The sequence below is a fragment of the Diceros bicornis genome, chromosome 17 (genome assembly GCF_020826845.1).
Source record: "Diceros bicornis minor isolate mBicDic1 chromosome 17, mDicBic1.mat.cur, whole genome shotgun sequence".
In the NCBI taxonomy this organism is placed as follows: Eukaryota; Metazoa; Chordata; class Mammalia; order Perissodactyla; family Rhinocerotidae; genus Diceros; species Diceros bicornis.
The window spans coordinates 57,864,209-57,883,700 of record NC_080756.1 but is presented as its reverse complement, the minus strand read 5'-3'; the positions used below and the strand labels follow the sequence as shown (position 1 = coordinate 57,883,700).

The 19,492-nt window shown below is 48.7% G+C and overlaps 1 protein-coding gene across 1 annotated transcript in view; it reads left to right on the top strand.

The window, feature by feature from the left end:
- The window catches only part of PRMT8 (protein arginine methyltransferase 8), a 90,065-nt gene that overhangs the window by 50,674 nt on the left and 19,899 nt on the right, over positions 1–19,492 (top strand). Inside the window, exons 5-6 of the mRNA XM_058559037.1 lie at positions 13,158–13,300; positions 13,927–14,014. Coding sequence (XP_058415020.1) covers positions 13,158–13,300; positions 13,927–14,014 — 231 coding nt within the window. The remainder of the gene's footprint in view (positions 1–13,157; positions 13,301–13,926; positions 14,015–19,492) is intronic.

The window sequence follows — 19,492 nt, the reverse complement described above, 5'->3', positions numbered from 1 at the left end:
GAAGAGTACGGAACACTTGGCCTTGGGGAGGTGGAGCCCAGCTAAGGCCCTGTTAGCAGGACTGTGGCCATGGTGTTCTGAGGTTCCCAATCCCTGCCATGTCAGCCAAGGGCACGTTTGTCCCAGCCCAGCTTCCAGTGCGCCCAGCGTGTGGCTAAATCCTTAATTCCACGCCCACTGCTTGGCCCCAGCGGTAGGTAATCTGTTGAGTTTTACAAAATGGCAGCTACTCCTCTTCCTCCTCTTCTCTCTCCACACCCCCAGTCCCCCCCTCCTGTCACCCACCCAGTGGCATCCTAGCAGACGCCAGGCTGTGCCTTTGGAGAAATGCGGTCCTCTGCTGCCCAGAGCCCTGTTGCTTATGGGGCTGTCTTGGCAATTAGGTTGCCCTGTGGAGTGGGACTTTCTTCCAGCTGGAGTCTGATCGTAAAGAGAGGTGTGTTCCCTTCCCTGCCTCTCCTCACTCCTTTCCCGTGCATCGCAGCATCCCCCGGCCCTGCCCTCCGGAACCATCTTGAACACACTCACAGCCACAGGAGTCCTGATTACAAGACCTCCTGTATCTTTCACCAGTCGGCAGGATGCGAGTTAGTCCCCAGGCCATGTGCTGAGCGGGGCCAGATCATAGAGGGTTTCTAAACTAGGAAAACAAGGTTGGATTTTTTCTAAGGATGATGGAGGCCTTTTGGAGAATTTTAAGTGAGGGAGAAGCATTCTCTCTGGAGAATGGATTGGAATGGGTTATAGGCAGGAGACACATTAAGAGGATATTTCAGTGCTCCAGGGAGATGTGAGGTCAAGTGTTTACTCTTTGGAGGTCAAGCAGAGGAGAAGGGGCCAGCAAAGAGGCCGAGAAGATACATTCAGTGAGCCTGGTGGACATTCAGGAGAGAGGAGGACCACGAAGCCAAGGGAAGACAGGAAGTGGTGGACTCAGGGAGTGCTGGGAGATCACGTCAGATGAGAACAGAGGAGGGACCACACGGAGGTTACTGGTGTTCTTAACAGGAGCAGACTCAAATATAGGGGTGGGGACAGAAGTCCAGTCAGAGCAGGTTAAGGAGAGATTGTGAAGCGAGGACTATAAGTAACTCTTCTTGCTGTAAACAGAAAAACGGAACAGGAGCTGCAGGGGGGTGCGGGGTCAAGGAAGGGAGTTGGCATTTTTTAAGGATTTTTGTTGTTAGTGCAGTGCAGTCAGTTCTGACTCCTAGCGCCCCCGTGTACAGCAGAGCAGAACCCTGCCCGGTCTTTTTGCACCATCCTCTCCCCTTCCGGAGCTCTATCAGACAATGCTCCACCGCTGTTCACAGGGTTTTCATGAACAATTTTTTCAGAAGTGGGTAGCCAGGTCCTTCTTCCTAGTTGATCTGGTCTGGAAGCTCCACTGAGACCTGTCCACCATGGGTGACCCTGCTGGTATTTGAAATCCCGGTGGCATAGCTTTCAGCATCACAGCAACACACAGCTGCCACAGTATGACAACCGACAGGTGGGTGGTGTGGTTCCCTTACGGGGAAATGAACCTGGGCTGTGGTGGTGAGAGTGTGGAATTTTAAGCACTAGACCCTCAGGGCAGGCTTTCTTTACGGATAGGAGATGTGAAAACATGTGTGTATGATTCAATGATCCAGTAGAGGGTGGAAGATTCAGGAAAAGGTAAATTCAGGAGCAAGGACCTTGAGAAGGTAAGAGGGATGGGGTCCAGGGCACAAGAGGAGGGGTTGGCCTTTTTCTGGGAGTAGGGACAATTTAACCAGAGTAACAGAGGGAAAGTGAAGGGTGGAGGTCCGGATGGAGGTGGGCTGGTGGTGGGAAGCCTCTGGTTTGTGGCTTCCATTTTCTCAGTGAAGAATGAGACAGTCATTGGCAGAGAAACTGGGAGGAGAAAGGTGTAAGTGTTTTGAAGGGAGCCGAGAAGAAATGGAATGGTCTTTCAGAGGGAGGGTAGAACGCAAATAGGCTGGGCTGGTGGGGATTGCAGGGGGCGGTCAGCGCCTGTTAGAGATGCGTGGACATGGACACACAGTGGGCTCAGCTGTCCCTGTTGTGTGATTTTTCTCTTACTAAGCTCAGCAGCTTGGGTGCGAGTGAAGAGCAGGGCCGCCTGGGCCGCGGCTTCGCTGGGAGGGAGGAGCCAGCAGTTGATTGGAGTGGAGTCTAAGCTGGGTAAGGGAGGAAGCGAGGGAGTGAGGGGGATGGTGGTGGGTGGGTGATGGTGAGGAAAGCTAGAGGTAATGGGTGGGCAGCATGGATGGGGCCATGAGCAGAGGTCCGGAGGCTCTTTCCATCCTGAGTGGGGTGTTGCTCAGATGCCCCAGACCTCTGGTGGTGTCCAGCCTCTCTCGGCTCACTCAGCGGAGCCAGGTCTCTTCTGTACACTCCTCAGGAAAGTGCTTGACCTGGACAGAAGGGGCAGAGAGGTGACCTCTCTGCTTGCCCACCAAGATGGAAAAAGGCCAATCCTTTCTCTACAAGGGTGATGCAGTCTAGCATCCATGTGTTTTCATCGGATCTCTCTTCTCCAACTCTGTGAAATAGAGCAAGTGGTTTCCCCATTGAGCAGATGTGGAAACTGAGGTTGAGAGTGGGGCAGAACCTTTGGGCTTGGCTCTCATTCCTGTCCTCCTCCCTAGTGTGTTCACGTTGATGTGGAAGCGCTGTGAGTGCCTGCTGGTCCTGGAAATGAGCATTGAGACCTCTTAGGAGGGGAGGGTGGGTGCAAAAGGTGTTGAATCAGAGTTCCCCTCAGGTTATTGAGTCTCGTCCCTGGGCCCTCAGGGCCTTCAGAGAATGTGGAGCCCACATCCTTGCCTCTGTGCAGGTTTCACCTGCGTAGTAATTCCTGACCCCAGAGGGTCTGCCCAGGCACCTACTCTTCCTCTCTCTCTCTTGCCACTGGCTCCTGGGGTCTGGAACCGCAGCCTCCCTGGCTCACCTCCCTCCTTTGGCTTGCAGTAGCCTCCTGCCCCGCAGCTGTTGGTAGCAGAGTGTGGGGTGGGTCTGGAGCAGCAGGTGGGCTAAGGGCAGCTGAGGAATCCCTGACCCTCTGGAAGGATTGGCTCTGAATGCCTGCCTGGAAAAAGAACCGCCCAGCCCCTCCTCATCCCCTTCTGGTTCACACCTTGAGACGCCTCCTGCCCCTCCCCTGCTTCAGACTCCTGTAATATTTTTTATTCCTCTTCCCTTCTTTTTCTTTTCTTTCTTTGAACCTTTGAAACATTCCAGTTTACAGAAAAGGTACAAATACAGCTGTGTTTTTTTCCTGAGCCATTTGACAGTAAGTTGTTGACATGATGCCCCATCATCCCTGAATACATTAGTGTGCATTTCCTAGAAACAAGGACATTTTCCTGCATAGCCACAATGCAACCATCAAAATCAGGTTAACGTTAATATGTTACCGTCATCTAGTGCTCAGATCCTAGTCACGTTTTGCCAATGGTCGCAATAGCATCCTTCGTGGCAAAAGGATTCGGCTCCGGACCACACATTGCATTTAGTTGTCACGTCTCTGATTTCCTTCAAGCTGGAGCAGTCAGACCTTCCTCAACTTTCCTGGCCTTGACACTTGAAGATGACAGGCCAGCGTTCTGTAGGATGGCTCTCAGTGTGGGTTGCATGCTTCCACTCGACTGGATTCAGGTTACGCTTCCCTGACAGGAACAGCACCGTGAGGCTGTCTTTCTCTCACTGCGCACTCTCAGGGGGCTCGCGGCTCTGATCCGTCCTGTTACTGATGGCGTTTGCTGTGGCCACTAGTTAACGCGATGTCTGCCAGCTTCTCCCCAATAAATCGCTCTTCCCCTCAGAATTAGTAAGATTTCCTGGGAGGGATAGTTTGAAACCCTGTAAATATTTCATTCCTCATCATTAATTTCCTATTTTACTCAATAGGTTATATCTATTATTATCAGTACTGACTTTGACGTGCAAATTGCCTCTAATTTGGTCCCTGGGTGCACCTTCAAGCTGGCTTCTGTGTCCTTTTGACATGCCTCCTTCACTTTTTGTGAGCTTTCTTATGTTGGCACACATGTTCTAGGCTCATCTTGTACTTTCCATGTCTCGGTTCTAGAATCAACCATTTCTCTAAGGAATCTTGAATCCATTTAGTGGACAATGGCGTTTAGGAACTAGGATCCGGGGCTAAGTGTGCTCATTGATTTTAGGGTGTCGGTGTTGTTTCAGTGGAAAGAGCTAGAGAATGTGTGTGTGTGTGTACATACACATTCACGTAACATGCATTTCTGCACCTGTCTGTGCATATTGTCAAGTGTGAGTTCCCGTGACACCTCCACTTCTCACCCAGCACCTCAGGGTGACTCTAGTTTTCCCTCCTTTTCCGTGTTTGTGACTCCTTTCTCTGACAGTTAAAAACCTGGCTCCCATTACTCTGAGTTTGTTTACTTACTGGATCAATCCCTCGTATGTAAGCACTCTCCCCATGTCACCTCCTCTGCCCCACTCAGACGGATCTGTCTGCCCGTGCTGGGCTCCAACACCCTGTGCCGGGCAGCCTCCCACACAGGCCCCTGCCCTCCCTGCTCAGGCTGCAGCTGGCTGACCAGGCGGCCTCCTGTGCAGAGGCCTCCTTGCCCCCTTGGACTTCACTCTCCCACACCGGCTGCCCTCCACAGGGATGCCCTGCTTACCCGCTCAGACTCTGATGGGCGGTGCCTGGCTGCCCTCACCCCGCTTAGGCTCAGCACCCTGCTGGACGGTTGGACCCTTCCCTGGGCAGCATGCACATCGAGTTTGCTTGGCTTTAGGATGGAATCGTTCCATGCTCTGTGTTTTGATGGCTCACACTTGGTTCTGTGCTGCTGAGGCAAAGGCCCAAGAGGGACAAACCATTGTCCCCAAGTGAATAGGCACCCCCACGCCTCGTCCCTCTTCCTACCCCTCACACACACTGTGCCGAGGATGAGGGAACTCCAGGCCCTGGGGCCTTTAAAAGGCAAAGCTGTCTTCATTTCTCTTCCCTGGGGGCAGCAACAGGTGGGTGGAGCCGGTGAGGCCGCCCAGGGCCCTGTCTGCCGCACCAGCTCACTCAGCCTTGGCATGTGTACTAGAAAGAGGACAGCTTGACTGCACTAATGCTTCCATGGAAATGCCTCTGAAATGCGGCAGCAGCCAACTGTGTGGGTCTCAGGAGTGTAGGTGTAGTGACATAAATAACAACACAGGATGTAAAATACCTGCTTCCCAGCCTCAATTGCTCTCTCCCCCTCCAGCCCACACCGCTCCTCGGGATGGATGTGTTCACGTGGAGACACACATCTCCACAAAGCCCCCTGCAGTGGACATGCGGCCTTCACATGGCTCCTTCCACAGCACGGCCCACACACGTGCTCAGAGGCTCCTCTCTGACTTGGGCACTGACCACTCGCACTTCCTCTCTTTCCCAGCCCAGGAAACTAGTGGGCTGCCGAGATGTTTGAAAAGGTAGATTCGTTCTTGAAAGCTGACAGAGGAGCTCAGGGATCGATACAATTTTTATAGTTCTAGAAACAAAATAATTATAACCTATTTACTTCTCAGGAAACTAAAGGAAAAGGGTGTGTCTGTCCTTTCTCTTGTCTACCTGTACACGTCCTCAAGCATAAACGTCTCGGATGGAAGGAGCCTGGGCATAGCATGACACAGCAGAGTGGCGATGGAAGAAGGCCCTCCGCAGTGTGACGCTAGGGAGGGCTCTGTCAGATCACTTCGCCTGCTGAGCCACTGTCCGCTGCCCGCAGACAAGATATGTGGACGCACAGCTTGCGGGGTGATTGAGGGTTTAGAGATAGTGTTCATAAGTGCCTAACCCGGGGCCTCACATGCGGGAGGCGCTCACCAAGGTGCTCACCTCGCTCATTCTTGGCCACACACTCCAAGCCTTTTGTAGATGATGCTTGAATTCTCCGCTCCTGCAGCATTCCTCCAAGCTCTGTGGTCATCCAGTCCTGGGATGATTCCCCTGATGGGAACACCACCACCAGCCATCTGGGAGCTGTGATTGCTAGAAAGCACTTCCTTCCACAGAGGTGGGGTCTGCCTCCTGCAGCCTTACCAATGCTCTCCTTCTTTCCTTTGGGGCTGTACGAAGAGAGGAGACTCCCTCTTCCCGTGGTAGCCCTTCTCCCTCATCCCCAGGCTACTCCTCGCAGTTCCTTCCCCCTTTGCTTTGGTTTGAGTCACCGTCTTCTCTGGCCATGCTTCAGCGTCTCTCACCCTCGGAGAGTCACACTGAGAAATAAGCACAGCCAGGCGACTAGAGGGCCCAGATGCTGTCCATCTAGCAGTGCAGCGCCTGTTTCCATGAGCAGCTGTGGAAGATGCCACGTCTCACTGTGCGGAGCTGGAATCAGCCGCAGTCTGTTGTCTGTCCATATCTGTGTCTGTTGTCTGTCCACATTACTGCCAGGCTGGAGCTCCTAACCCATATCTGGTCGGTGGGGGTTCTGAATCCAAACTGAGAGTCATGCTTTTTATTCATATTAAACTTCATGTGGTTAGATTTGGTCCTTCCTTACAAACGACTGAGACTCCCTAGAGCATCCCTCTCCTGGTCTTCATTCTCTGCTTGGTGTTACCCATGTATTTAATGGGTGCCCTGAGGTGAGTGTGGGTGCTCTTGTAGGCTGGTCTGCATTCAGCTCTTGATCAGTGCCTTTGGATGCAGCCAGGTAGCCACCTGTGAATCCACACAATAATGTGTCATCTTCTCCCTGAGGATGCCGTGGAGGCAAGGTCTTGTCAAAGTCCCTGTTGAAGTCCCCACATGGTGCCCTGCAAGCACGGTGCTTCAGAGCGTCGGCTCTGGGCCCAGACTTCCTGATTCACGCTCAGTTCTGCCAGATTAGCTTGGGATCTTGGATACTATACTTTCTGTGCCTTAGTTTCCTCATCTGTGACATGGGAACAATAGTGGTACATACCTCTTAGGGTCATTGTGAGGATCATGTAGTTACTGTCTGTAAAACCGTGGTGTGCTAGAGCAGGCTCCTGCAGCCTCTGGAGAGCCGATCGTTAAATTTTCAGTAAATTGGTGGAATGGATGAAGTCACTTTAGTGGCTTGAAATGCGCCATGGTGGGAATGTTTACACCACAGAAATCAGCCAATGCTACGTGTCAGGGCTTCTTTCCTCTGGAGAGCTGGCTGTTAAGTAGCCACCAGCACACCACTGTGTAAAACACAGCAGTCCATGGGTGGTAAGCAGCCAATAAATGCTAGTGATTGTTATTATTATTTCATTTATTAACTTGAATAATGACCCTGTCAAAAGAAGAAATGGGATTAATCAGATGCAATTGTTTTTAATGAACCTGTACCACGACTGCTGGTAATTGCTCTCCCTTTCCTAACTGCTCGTGGAGCGGCCCACTAATGATTTCAGGCCTGCGTTTCACGCACTCACTCCCTCAGGCATTCCCGGGCCACACTGCAGGCCCCGTGCCAGGTTCAAGAGTCAACGCGGACGGGACAGACCAGATCCTTGCTCGCATGAAGCTTACAGTCTCGTGGAGAGGACAGACATGAAGGCAAGTGAAGAAAACATCACAGGAGAATTACAAATCGTGAAAGCTCTCAGAAAGAGACATGAAGGAGTACTTGAGAAAACTGGGGCTCCACTTTCGACTGGTGGTGGCAGTGGCCTGCTCACCCCACCTTGTGAGAGCTGATTCTGCACTTCTCCTCCCAACCCTGCCGCACGTGACATGAGTGTGAACTGAAATGGTGGCCCTGGCGGAAGTATTTACACCACAGGCATCAGCAAACGCTACGAATCTGGGCTTTTTTTGTCTCCCAGAACTGGTGGTTAAGCACTGAACAGCACAGCACTGGAAGAGAGGAGAATTTTCTGAAGAGAGACCTGAAAGACGAGAAGAGGCTGGCATGCTAAGAGTGGAGGGAGGAGTGTTTAATAGAAGGACTGCCCATACAAGTTCCCTGAACGAGAGACACTGTCTGCCGTCCCGTGTGAGCTATGATCAGTGAGTGAGGGCGAAGCCTGTAAAGATTGTCTGAATCCCTGAGCCTAGAGGAAGCTTTGCTGCCTTCTACATTCCCAGTGATTTCAACCACTCTGTCCAGCTCCACTGCCTGCTTAATCCCTGCCCTGCTGGCCAAGCGCACACCATCGTCTGCCTGTGGCCAGTGTGTTGGTGTCTGCCCAGGCTGTACCATGCTGGGGCTTCTAAGTGGTGGGCCGTACCTTGGGGTGGGGACAAGTCCTGGTATGGTTGTGTTTACCTGAGTGTTCGTCCAGCCAGTGCCTAGGGCAGTAGATATGCCAAGCAGAGGTTCGGCCAGGGAAGGGCTCTGACCAAAGCTAGCAGGACTTCAGATCTCCAGCTAAGCAGACTAGGCTCTTGGCCCCCAAGGGACCAGAGCAGGCTAGGGCACAGAGCCAGGCAGATTACGTACTGGGGACCAGGCAGAAGCTCAAGCCCTGTGTTCTTGGGTGGATAGGGGATTTGGGAAGAAAGAGGGTACCATATTGAAGTTTCTGCTATATTGAGGCTACATCGCACCCAGGGCCCATCTATGCCACTCCAATTATGGGTTCTGTTTGCTGCAGGATATATTCCAGCTCCCGCCAGACATTGAGGGTAAAGATGTTGGCGTTCTCTCTCTCTCATCACCACTGGCTCAAGAATGCGGCTGGGTCTGACCTTGTCAGCGAGGTTATCCATGCCCTGGACCCAGGAGAAGAGGAGGGTGGGAAGCTGACGCGGGGCTGACATCAGGGAGACTAGGGGGCTCTGTCCCCACACCCTGGCTGCTCACGATCATTCTGCCTCTCTTCGCCCTGCTAACCAGCCTGACCAGGCTTCAGGGGAAGGATGGGTTGTTCTTCACCTCCCCTGCTTTCTTCTCCCCCATCATCCCAAGCGGGGGCTTGGTGTTGACAACACTCCCACGAGGCAGGTCAGTCAATACGCTATCCATTTGCAGAGGAAGGAACGGCATCTCAAGGAGGCTGGTGACTTGGCCCAGGTGACACAACAGGCCTAGGGTTGGCTCCGCCTTTTGAGTTCTCTAAACTCCAGTTCTCTCGTTAGGCAAGCAGAATAATAAAACCAATCACACAGGCTCCTGTGAGGATTAGTGAGATAACATGTAAAAATCACTCTGCAAGCTGCTGTTCAAACGCTAGTGATTTTTTACTATCATAATTAGGACTAGTTTAAAGATCTTTTGTCTTTGAACTCAATACCCTCTTTTCAAAATTGCTTATTCGTCCATCTATTCATTCAGTAACAATTTTTGCATGTTTGTGATGAATCAAGTGCTCTGCTAGATCCTAGAACAGGAAGCTGAAATAGACAACTGAGAAGAGGAGGTCATAGGCTGGAGGGGAGTCAGGCCCTCAGAAGGTGTGTGGCAGCCAGTGTGAGTGTCACCAAAATAAGTGTGTGAGCTACGTGGCGAAAGGGCGGAGGAGTGGTGAGTGGCTATGCGATGGGGGTGGCAGCAGGAGGCTCCATTGCCTCATGATGTGCTCCCTGTCCTCGCACTCAGGACCCTCATGCCCTCTCTTCTGTGGGACGGGATCTGCTCTGGGGAACGGTGAGGAGTCTAAAATGGGAGGACCACTAACTGCAGACTCTGTGGGGTCAGCTGACTCGGATGGACCTGCTGGAGGCCCACGTGAGATCAGGCTGGCCTGATCTGCTAAATTAAAAAAGTCAAACAAATGACCATGAATCAGAATGACTAGATGTCTATAATTACTACTCAAGAAGAAAAAAAATCTCACTAAACCCCAAAAAAAAAAAAATCTGGATGTCTAATTTGCAAACCAGAAGTTACAGGGGAAAATCTCCCAATTTAGAGTTTATTGCTCCCTGTTGTGCGCTTAGTTATGATTAATCATTCTGAAATTTACGAGCCAGGGTCCTGTCACAGTTGGCTGAACAAATTTTCCATCATCCATATGGAACAAAATACAGCTCCAGAGAGTGACCTCAATGCGACCTTGAGTTGGCACAGTTTTAGTGATGTGGGGTCCAGATTGGAGTGGGGTTTGCAGCCGATAGCTGCTCAGAACCTTGATATCAGTGGCTAAGAGGGCTTGACATGGAGAAGAGATGCCTGTAGCTGGTGTGCCCATGCAGTTCTTTGAGCCAACCCAATGCCGTACACCGGCCAATGGCCCCCAGTTAGCTGCCATAAACCCCATCACAAGAGGTAGCATTTTTCAGATTGGGCATTTAAATCTGGGAGTTTAAGTGGTTGCTAGTGGTGACTATAGAAAACAGGAAGAATATCCTTGATGATTCAGCTGGGCAGTTGTATTTGGGTCCAGAGAAACAATGTGGCCTCTTTTAAAAAAATCAAGCTCGAGGAATTGGTGCAGATTAGAGTCAAGCTGGACATGGCAGGCACTGCTTCTTCATTGATTTCAGCTATCTCCAGCAGTAAGCTTCGCAGAATGCCATGCACATGCTCAATCCACATATGAAGAATCAAAGCATTTTGGCGCTGCAAAGGATTTTGGGGATTTTCAGGTTCAATCTCCTCCCCCCCTCCCCACCCCGCCATGAGGAAACTGAAGTCCTAAAGAGGAGGAACTATTTGATCAAGGTTAATTATCAGCTGGAACGAAAACAGATGGTCTGCCTCCAGGACCACCCCCTCAACACTGCACAAGGTTGTGAAGGTTGGGCACTGCACAGAAGCCCCTGGGCGAGGGGATGGATGGATCTGAAGTCCAGTCCACAACTGGACTGAAGGGAGGGGTGCCTTTTCCCTTTCACAAAGGGCCCATCTACTCACCAAGCCAAATGGGGGCCACATCTGCTCCGAGAAACGTTGGATGCAGAAGGGTGACGTGAAGTGAACAGAGGTCCCGACTGTTGAGTGTTTATAGGGTTAATTGATTCCTTTTGCCTTTTTGTAAGCAAAAACAGTGTGATTTTTGCTGTTCTGTGACCCACTGTATGTATGTTTGTAGGTATGAATTTATCTACCTGCCTACCTATCATCTGTGGTACCCGTATTGATCAGGATATTGCAACTAATGGATAAGAGGGCTAGTGCAGAGAACAGGGACAGCATTCACTCCCTCTGGGGGGCACCTGAGGAACAGTCCATCCATATCTGTCTGTCAGACTAGCTGTAAGTTCTGGTCCACTTCTGCTTCCCACAGTCCTACTGGAGTCTTGTCCATGGAATCATCATGAGTGAGCTTTGTACTGGGCACCCAGGGTGGAGGTCGGGGGGCACCAGAGGCAGGAGAAGACGGCCTCATGGAGGTTATGATCTAATGCAGGAGGAGGAACCAATCCATGGCCCATAGACACATGCAGACATTAGGGAAGAGCCTTCAAGAAATGTGCAGGGAGAAAAGAAAGGGAGGCCATTAAGACACTTTAAAAATGTTTACAAAAGTAAGACAAACCAAATTTGGCATGCAAATGATTAGGCAGGTGGATCAGGCATATATTTGTCAGTTCTTTCTCAGAATAAGAAATAAATTAGGCACTCTATTTGCATTTTCAAAAATTCCTTACTTTGTCCCCTTGTGAATTCTCTTGGTTCGTCCTGGACCCTGCTCTTGCTTCAGCTCCTGCCCTCGGGTCTCAGAGCGCCCAGAGAAGTAGAGCTTTGCCACCTAGTTCTCCCACCCCTTCCAAACCTCTTGGAGAAGACCAGCCCTTCCTGCTCTTACTTCTTAGGGGTAAGGCTCGTGAGCAGTAACCAGGGAGGCCATGCAAGCCTGGGCCTCACTAAAGTGATCAGGGCCAATGTACGTCTGCAAAGTATCTGACTCCTTATGGAGGCGGGCTTATCTGATTAAGCTTTGATTGAATGCCAGATATCGGAGAGCCAACCATCATTAGAGGCTGCTAATGGGCACCCCATCACCCGCATCATCCACTGTGAAGATATGAAATAAGGCCAGTGACCTGTGTGCGTTTTGTCACCTAGGAGCCTCCAATACAAGTTAATTTTCGTGAAATTCATTCAGGACAGATGTGTGTTTTTGTTTTTGTTTTTTTACTACTGAGTACAGGCCATTGTTCAATTTTCCCAGCAACCTCGGGCATTGTATGATTTTTCAGAAGATGGTGCAGAAAGAGAGTTTCAGAGCATGAACACGTGTAACCTTTCAGAGGAAATATTCAGATGGAACCAGCCAACCAATACATCACCCTGTCAGTTTCACAGCAGCATCTAAGATAGCTTTTGCTATGATCTTTACAGCAACAAATGCAAAAAGAGACTCCAAAATAATGTGTACATTTATGTCAGATGATCAAAAACCTCACTAAGAAGTTTTTCGTGCCACAGAGGGATGCAAAGATCTTGAAAGTGACTCATGAGCAGAGGTCACTTAGAGCAGGGGCTTTGTCCTGGCCTATCGCCTGCACCTCTCCATTAGCTGGTCAACAAGGGGGACAATGTCAGATGATGTCTGCCTTCTGTTGAACCCTGGCTATGGGCCTGGCACTCCACATGTCTTATTTCATTTCATCAGTACAACCACCTGCTAAGTAGATATTATTTCCCTGGTTGTTCTCTGAATTGAAGTTCGGTTAGGTCAAGTAACTTGTGGAAAGTCATACAGCTAATAAGGAGAAGATCCAGCACTTAAACCCAAGTTTCTCTGACTGCGGAGCCCACGCTCTTGTCAAAACACTAGATTGCCTTCCTCATGCACCCACTAGGGGATGAATCCTGGCTGTGAACAGATGCAAGAGGAATCGAGGAGGCATCCCTGCCTTTCTTTGGATTTGAATCCTCATGGCAGCCTAAAATGGGGTGGGGACCGTGAGAAGAGTGTTAGAGCTATAGTGTATCAGACCTGGTCTCTCTTTCCACAGCTACCATTTAACCTCTGCAAGCCTCAGTTTCCTTAGTTCTAGAGGAGAAGAATAATAATGTGTTTACTTCATAGAGTTGTTGGGAGGATTATATGATACGGTGCATCTCATGGGCTTAGCACAGGGCCAGGCACATCGTACATTTTAGGAGGAAAACTTGCAAGTAGTTTTCAGTTCTCTTAGTGTAACTAGCTTGGTGAAGGGTGAGGTATGTCACATCCTAAAAGTGGAATCAGAACAGAGCTAAAACTTGTAGATCTGGCTTTGATGTGGGTGCTCATGGTTCCTGGCTAGGGTCCTTGCAAAGTGTGGCCTTGGGGTTCTTATTTTCCAGTCATCACCATATTTAAGGGTAAAGTGGAAGAGGTGGAGCTGCCTGTGGAGAAGGTCGACATCATCATCAGCGAGTGGATGGGCTACTGCCTGTTCTATGAGTCAATGCTCAACACGGTGATCTTTGCCAGGGACAAGTGGCTGGTAAGTGTTCTGCATGCTGTCCCCTCATTGGTTTGCTGGCTGGCTTGCTGCTCTACCCTTGGCCTACAGCCTAGGAAGAATATGAAGACTTCAGAGAGGACTTGGGCTAGAAGGTCACCTCTTCCAGGCCCCTCTCTTTAAACCAGATCTGCTTCAGGGATCAGAATGATTGTCCCCAGGTCCAACATGTGTAACTGCCACCATGTTCTCCTGTAGGTCTACCCTGGGCCTCTTTGGCTATACTTGACACCCGTTCTTTGTTGTCAAGACAAAAGTCTACTGTGGTCAACGAGTACTTAGGACTTGTATGGCTGCCAGAGCAGAGCATGCGTCTGACCTTAGTTTCTCCTGGCTGAAGGGTCATAACATCTTTCCCTGTTCATCATTGGACTAACCTTGTCCACACTTCATTTGTTCCATTGACTCCACCTAGGTCCCTCTAATTTTCCCTGCTCCAAAATAAAAATTGAGCATCACTATCCTAGCCCTAACCCTGGTGACAGTCTGCTGAGTGAGAAATGCTGGCAAGGGGGTGCTTGTCTGGTGACTCTATGTGCAGTTCAAAATGTGATGTCTTTGTCAGGTGAATAGATTACAAGACCCATTTCCCCACAATTCATCAACAGAAACCTGGAGGGCTTATGTTTCCAGACCGGGCAGCTTTGTACGTGGTAGCAATTGAAGACAGACAGTACAAGGACTTCAAAATCCACTGTAAGTCACCTTTTGATCCTTTGTTGGGCTTTTATCGCACATTTGGGGAGAGAGGCACTTCAGCGGGCCTGAGATGAGCAGCCAGTCTCATGAACACAGCTGCTGTGCCTATGGAGGACTTTACCTGTGACCCTTTCTGGATTCTTCTCTCTAAATGTTTTCCTCTAGCCCCAAGGATGGGAGGTGTACAGAGGGAGAGTAAGCAGTGTGGCTGGTGTAAGATAAAGGGATGACAGAATGAAGCAATGTGAAGAAAAAATGAATTGAAGCAGCAGAAGCTGCATTTTTGCAGAGAACACAGGCCAGGTGGCCGGAAGCCCGTCAAGGTTCAGTTATCCCAAAAGTCCACCACGGGGCTCAGGAATGCAGGTGTTTAGCCAGGCCAATCATTCTGAATCCTGCTTTTATACCACTCAGACTCAGCAAAATAGTATTGATTCTCTTTCACGTTAAGTAAAATATGGGGAGAGATGGAGACTGTGCATGTATGTGTGCATGTGTGTGGCAGGGCACTCATATCCAAGTCTGTATTCATAATTCCTTATCAGATGAAAACTTGTTGTTCTCTTAGGAAAAAAAAGCCCTGCAAAATCTGCAATATTCGATCTGGTGCAAAAAGGCCTGTTTTGTTCTATTTCATTTAAAGGGTAACATTTCTCAGTGACATAAGTCTGGTCCTCAATGAGATTATACCAAACATGTTTTCATAACATTGGCAACTGCCATGTCTCCTCAACCAGAACTAAACACAGCAAAGGAGCAAAGAATGCTTCACACAGGTGACATGCACACAGTCCAACCCAAAGCACAAGGTACAGACTCCAATGGTCCAGTGGACACGGCAGGTCCGGGTTCCTGCCCCCACAGGGGCCAAGCCCTCCTTCGCAAGGTGACTGTGGAGGGTTCACAGACTGGACAGATGAGTAGATGCCTCCTGCCCTGAGAGGCTAAGACTCCACAGTTCAACACATCATTGCTCCATTGATTCGAACAATTGCCATCTGATCGTTGTTAGTGCTGCTGATGGTACCTCAGCTGAACTGTGCTCCAGAATGTGTGCATTTGTGTGCGTGTTCACACTCTTCTGGAAATGAAACATCAAAGTTCAGAGCCAGGTTCAGGAGAAGGCAGAAATGGGACAGTTATTTGAGGCTCTGTGCCCTCTGCCTCCAGCCAGTCTGGCGTCATTTCTAACATCTGATGAGCAAGGAGAGGTGGAGTGGCCTAGGTCGGATGATTGTGCTTTGAAGTCTGCCGGGCCTGGGCTCCAATCCTACCTGGGTGACTGCGAGCACCCTAACGTCTTTGAGCCTCGGAGATAACATGACCAATCCCCTAGACTTGTCGTGGGGATCGAGTGAGATGATGTGGATCAAAGGACAGGACAGCTCTTGGTGCTACCTCGCAGCAGGATCTGGTCTCTGAACCTGTCAGTGTGCCCCCTTCTGCTTTCTGCTCGTGCCTCTGGCAACGGAGCCCGACTGCCAAGATGGTTGGCCTCCAGTGGCTCAGAATCTAGGACAGATGTGTTCTCATGGCAGAGCGCAGAAACAACTCAACAGTGAACGTTGATCAAACGCATATATAAATAGGACATATTTTGCCCTGGAGCTGCATTATTATGCTGCTTTTGGAATTCTCACCGTAGCCGTACTGAAGAGTGTTTTGAGGAGAACCTTCAGGCGCATTCTTCGTTCTCACACACACTTAAATATTTGTTGAGCTCCTACCCTAGGCCCAGCTCTTTTAGGGACTTCCTCATGGTTCAAGAGTAAACATACCTTCCCCTCCTCCCTTGCCCTGGATGTGTTCAGGAACCTCTGGGGCATGCACACTGTAATGTGCCAGCTGGGGCCCGGGGGGTGGCCTGAGGGCACCAGGGGGTGGTTGCGGATACTGAGCCGCTAGCCCAGCACTGGAGATCACGTGATGTAGTCTTGCACTGCCTGTTGCAATTTTTGTAGCTTCTGGGAAAGAAAAAAAAAAAAGTCAGCCTCATTTTTTCTTGTGGAATGCTTGCTCTGGAGTCTCTGTCAAAAAAAACAAACAAACAAAAACACCTAACAAAATCCAAAAATCAAACACACACAAAATTTATTTAAAATACTGTTAAGCTTTCTATTTAATTGCTTTTTAAAAATGATCTGTTTTTGTTTTTGGTAAAGGAAGCAAGCCCATTTAGAAATCTGTTTCAAATAAATGAAGATTTTGGTTACTCTTGAGTTCTAAACCAAAAGTAAAGCATAAAGGTTGCTGGTTGCTAAGAGAATAATTGTAAGCAAATTTCAGTTTGCTCAAGAACCAGTTAAAAGAGAAAAATCTTAAAGGGGGGCAGGAGAATGAGACATGCTCAACTTCTTTCAGAAATTAAGTTGGTAGGAAAACAGCTTCCTCCCCTGCCCCCCTCTCCTCTGCTCCCCTCCTCTCCTTTTCCTTTACTTCCTCAACCACACACAACATGGGAACACAAGAATGAGTGAAATACAGAACCTGCCCTCAATTTGCTCACTAGCTACTAGAGGACACGTAGGAAGGGAGACAGATGACTGGCCTGTGCTAGGCTCACAGTACGTATTTTGTATGGTGAATGAATGAGTAATGAATGAAGGAATAAAAGTAAGCAAAGGAATGTGCAAGGTATAGTGTTTAACCCTGAGAGAGGAACAGTCATTTCTTAAAATTTCTCCTATGGAGGAGATTTATAGTATTTCAAAATTGGAAGGAAACTTGATAGGTATTCTATTTGATTTCTTACCCAGTACACGAATGTACAACCTGCTGGGATCAGAGGGATGGGCAGCAGCTTCCCAGCTGATGGGAAGATGAAGAGGAAGGCCTCGTGCAGAGTCAGCGGTGCCTGCACTTGGAAGGCTGGAGGGCAGGACCTCAGTGGCTGTCCATGGGTTTCTCCTCCACCTCCACCCCGACATCCAGAGTTCTATTCTCTGGCACGAGCCTATTTTATACAAGGAGCTGACTTTGTTCTAAGAGGCTAAAATGTATGAAACTATTGTAAACACCTTCCCTTCTGTCTAGAGGAGAAACTGTAAGTGGCACCTGGTGGCACTTGCCCTAGTTTTCTCTGACCACATTCTGAGGCAGTCCTTTAAGCCCCAGCTTTGAGAGAAACTCAAATTACTGGGGCCAGGGTGGGAGGGAGGATGTAGCTACATCTCTCTCCAGTGAGAAGTAAAATTTGTTCTCCAGTACTTCGTATTTCTTTTTCCCCAGCTACTTTTAAGATTTTCTCTTTGTTTTGATATTCATCAGATTGACTCTGATCTGTCTGGATGTGTTTTTCTTTGTATTTATCCTGCTTGAGATTCTATGGGATTCTATGATCTGTGGGCTGCTGACTTCATTAGCTTAGGAAAATTTTCAGCCATTATCTCTACAAATATTATTTTCTGCCTGATTTTCTTTCTCTTCTCCTTCATGAACTCCAATTACACATTTGTTAGATATTGTCCCATGGATCTTGGATGCTCTACTTTTTTTCTCTTTTATTTTCCTCTTTGTGTTTGTTTGGATAATTTTTATTGACCTGTTTTCAAGTTTATTTATTATTTCCTTTGATGTATCCATTCTGCTAGTAAGTTCATTGAAAGAATTCTTTATCTCAGATATTGTGATTTTCATTTCTACATTTCCATTGGCTATTTTTTATAGTTTCCATCTCATTGATGAAATTCTCCATCTGTTCATGCATTTCTCCAGCTTTTCCATTAGATTATTTAATATATTTATTATAGGTACCTTAAAGTATCTGTTGGATAATTCCAATACTTGTGCTATCTCTGAGTCTAGTTCTATAGACTATTTTTTCTTTTGGTGATAGGTCATATTTTTTTCCATTTTCAAGTGTTTTGTAATTTTTGTTAATGCTGGACATTGTAAGTAAAAGAACAGTAGAGACAGAGGAATAATAATTATGCTCAGAAAAGAGCATGCCTTTTCCTCTGCCGGGCTATTAAAGTGGCATTTGAGTCTGTAGCTATGATAGGTCTGAGCTTGGTTGTTGTTTAAGTTACATGCATTGCACCATAGTGCAGTCCTTTACAACAGTTTGTTTTAATCTATAAATGAAAGTTCACAGGTGCTTCTGATGTTATTTTATAAATCTGCAGAAAATTAATAACAATATTTCCTGGTGGCCAAGGACCCTCACCCCACATTCACTCAAAAGATAAGACATAATTGCAACAAAAAATTAATGTGCTTGATTTGTATCCTCTCCCATCCCTGCTCCACTTACGGTAAAGGAGCTAGTGGGAAATGAATGGTCAGCAGAAAAGAGAGAAAAAAATCTAATGCCCTGGATGCCCTGTCCCCTGAATAACTGAAAATGGGGCAGTCTAGCTGGGGAGGGAGATAAGACATGAATTAACCCCTGAAAAGGTAACTAAAACACCAGGCATTGCGGAGCAGTACAGGCATTATATGTTTGGGAATAAACTTCAGGTAAAAATAGCATTAGTGGTGGGCCATAGTGTGCCAGATGCTGTGCTGTAGGTGCTGAGGGTACAGCAGGAGAGGTCCCACGGTTGGGAGTGGTTGGCGCAGTTTTCGTGAGACTCTAAGCTCACCATTTGAGGACTGGAAGGGACTTTAAAGATCATCTAGCCCAAGGGCTTCTAAACTCTGGTTGGAATTGCCTATATTCCAGCTTCCTGGGTCCCAAATCCAGAGATTCTGTTTCAGTATGTCTGGTTTTGGTCCAGGAATCTGTATTTTTAAAAGAGTCCCAGATGATCCTGGAACACGGAACCACTGAACCAAACTGCTCACTTTACAAACATGCCAGAGAAGGGACTTGATCTGCCCATGGTCACACAGCTCGGATGGAGGCAAAGCCAGAGCTCAAACTGCATAATGATAACAATGACTGTGTATCAAGGGCTGTCTGTGTGCCAGGGGCTGTCTCATGTACTTTACATGTCCTATCACAATTCATCCTCTAACAACCCCAGAGAGGAGCCATAATGATCATCCTCTCCATTTTAGAGAAGAAACCAACTCTCTGAGAGGTTGAATTCTTGTCTAAGGTCACACAGCAAATAAGGGGCAGAGCCCAGATTTGAACTCCAAAGCCCAGGCCTTTAAACTGTGGCACATGTGGACTCAGGATTTGCGCATCACTCACACTGAACCTTCACTGGGGGCAGGGTCGAGAGGGGCAGGAGCGGCTGCAGGCCTCTTAAGGAAGGGTTTCAACAAAGGCAGCATGTCTCAGTGTGTGTGTTTTACCTGGGGAGAGGATGGATAGCTGTTTCCAGATTGTAGAAGGGGGTCTTCTCTGAAGCGTGTCCTGTAGCCAACTGAGCAGCTTCCTTCCCCAAACATAGGTAGGTCTCAGCTGGGAATTTGGCCCCAGCCTCGGGCGATTTACTGGGCTATGACTGGCATCTTATCCTGAAGCCAGAATCTCACGAGTGGCTCACCCTTTGGGAGATGATTGTTTTCTCTGCCTCTTCTCCC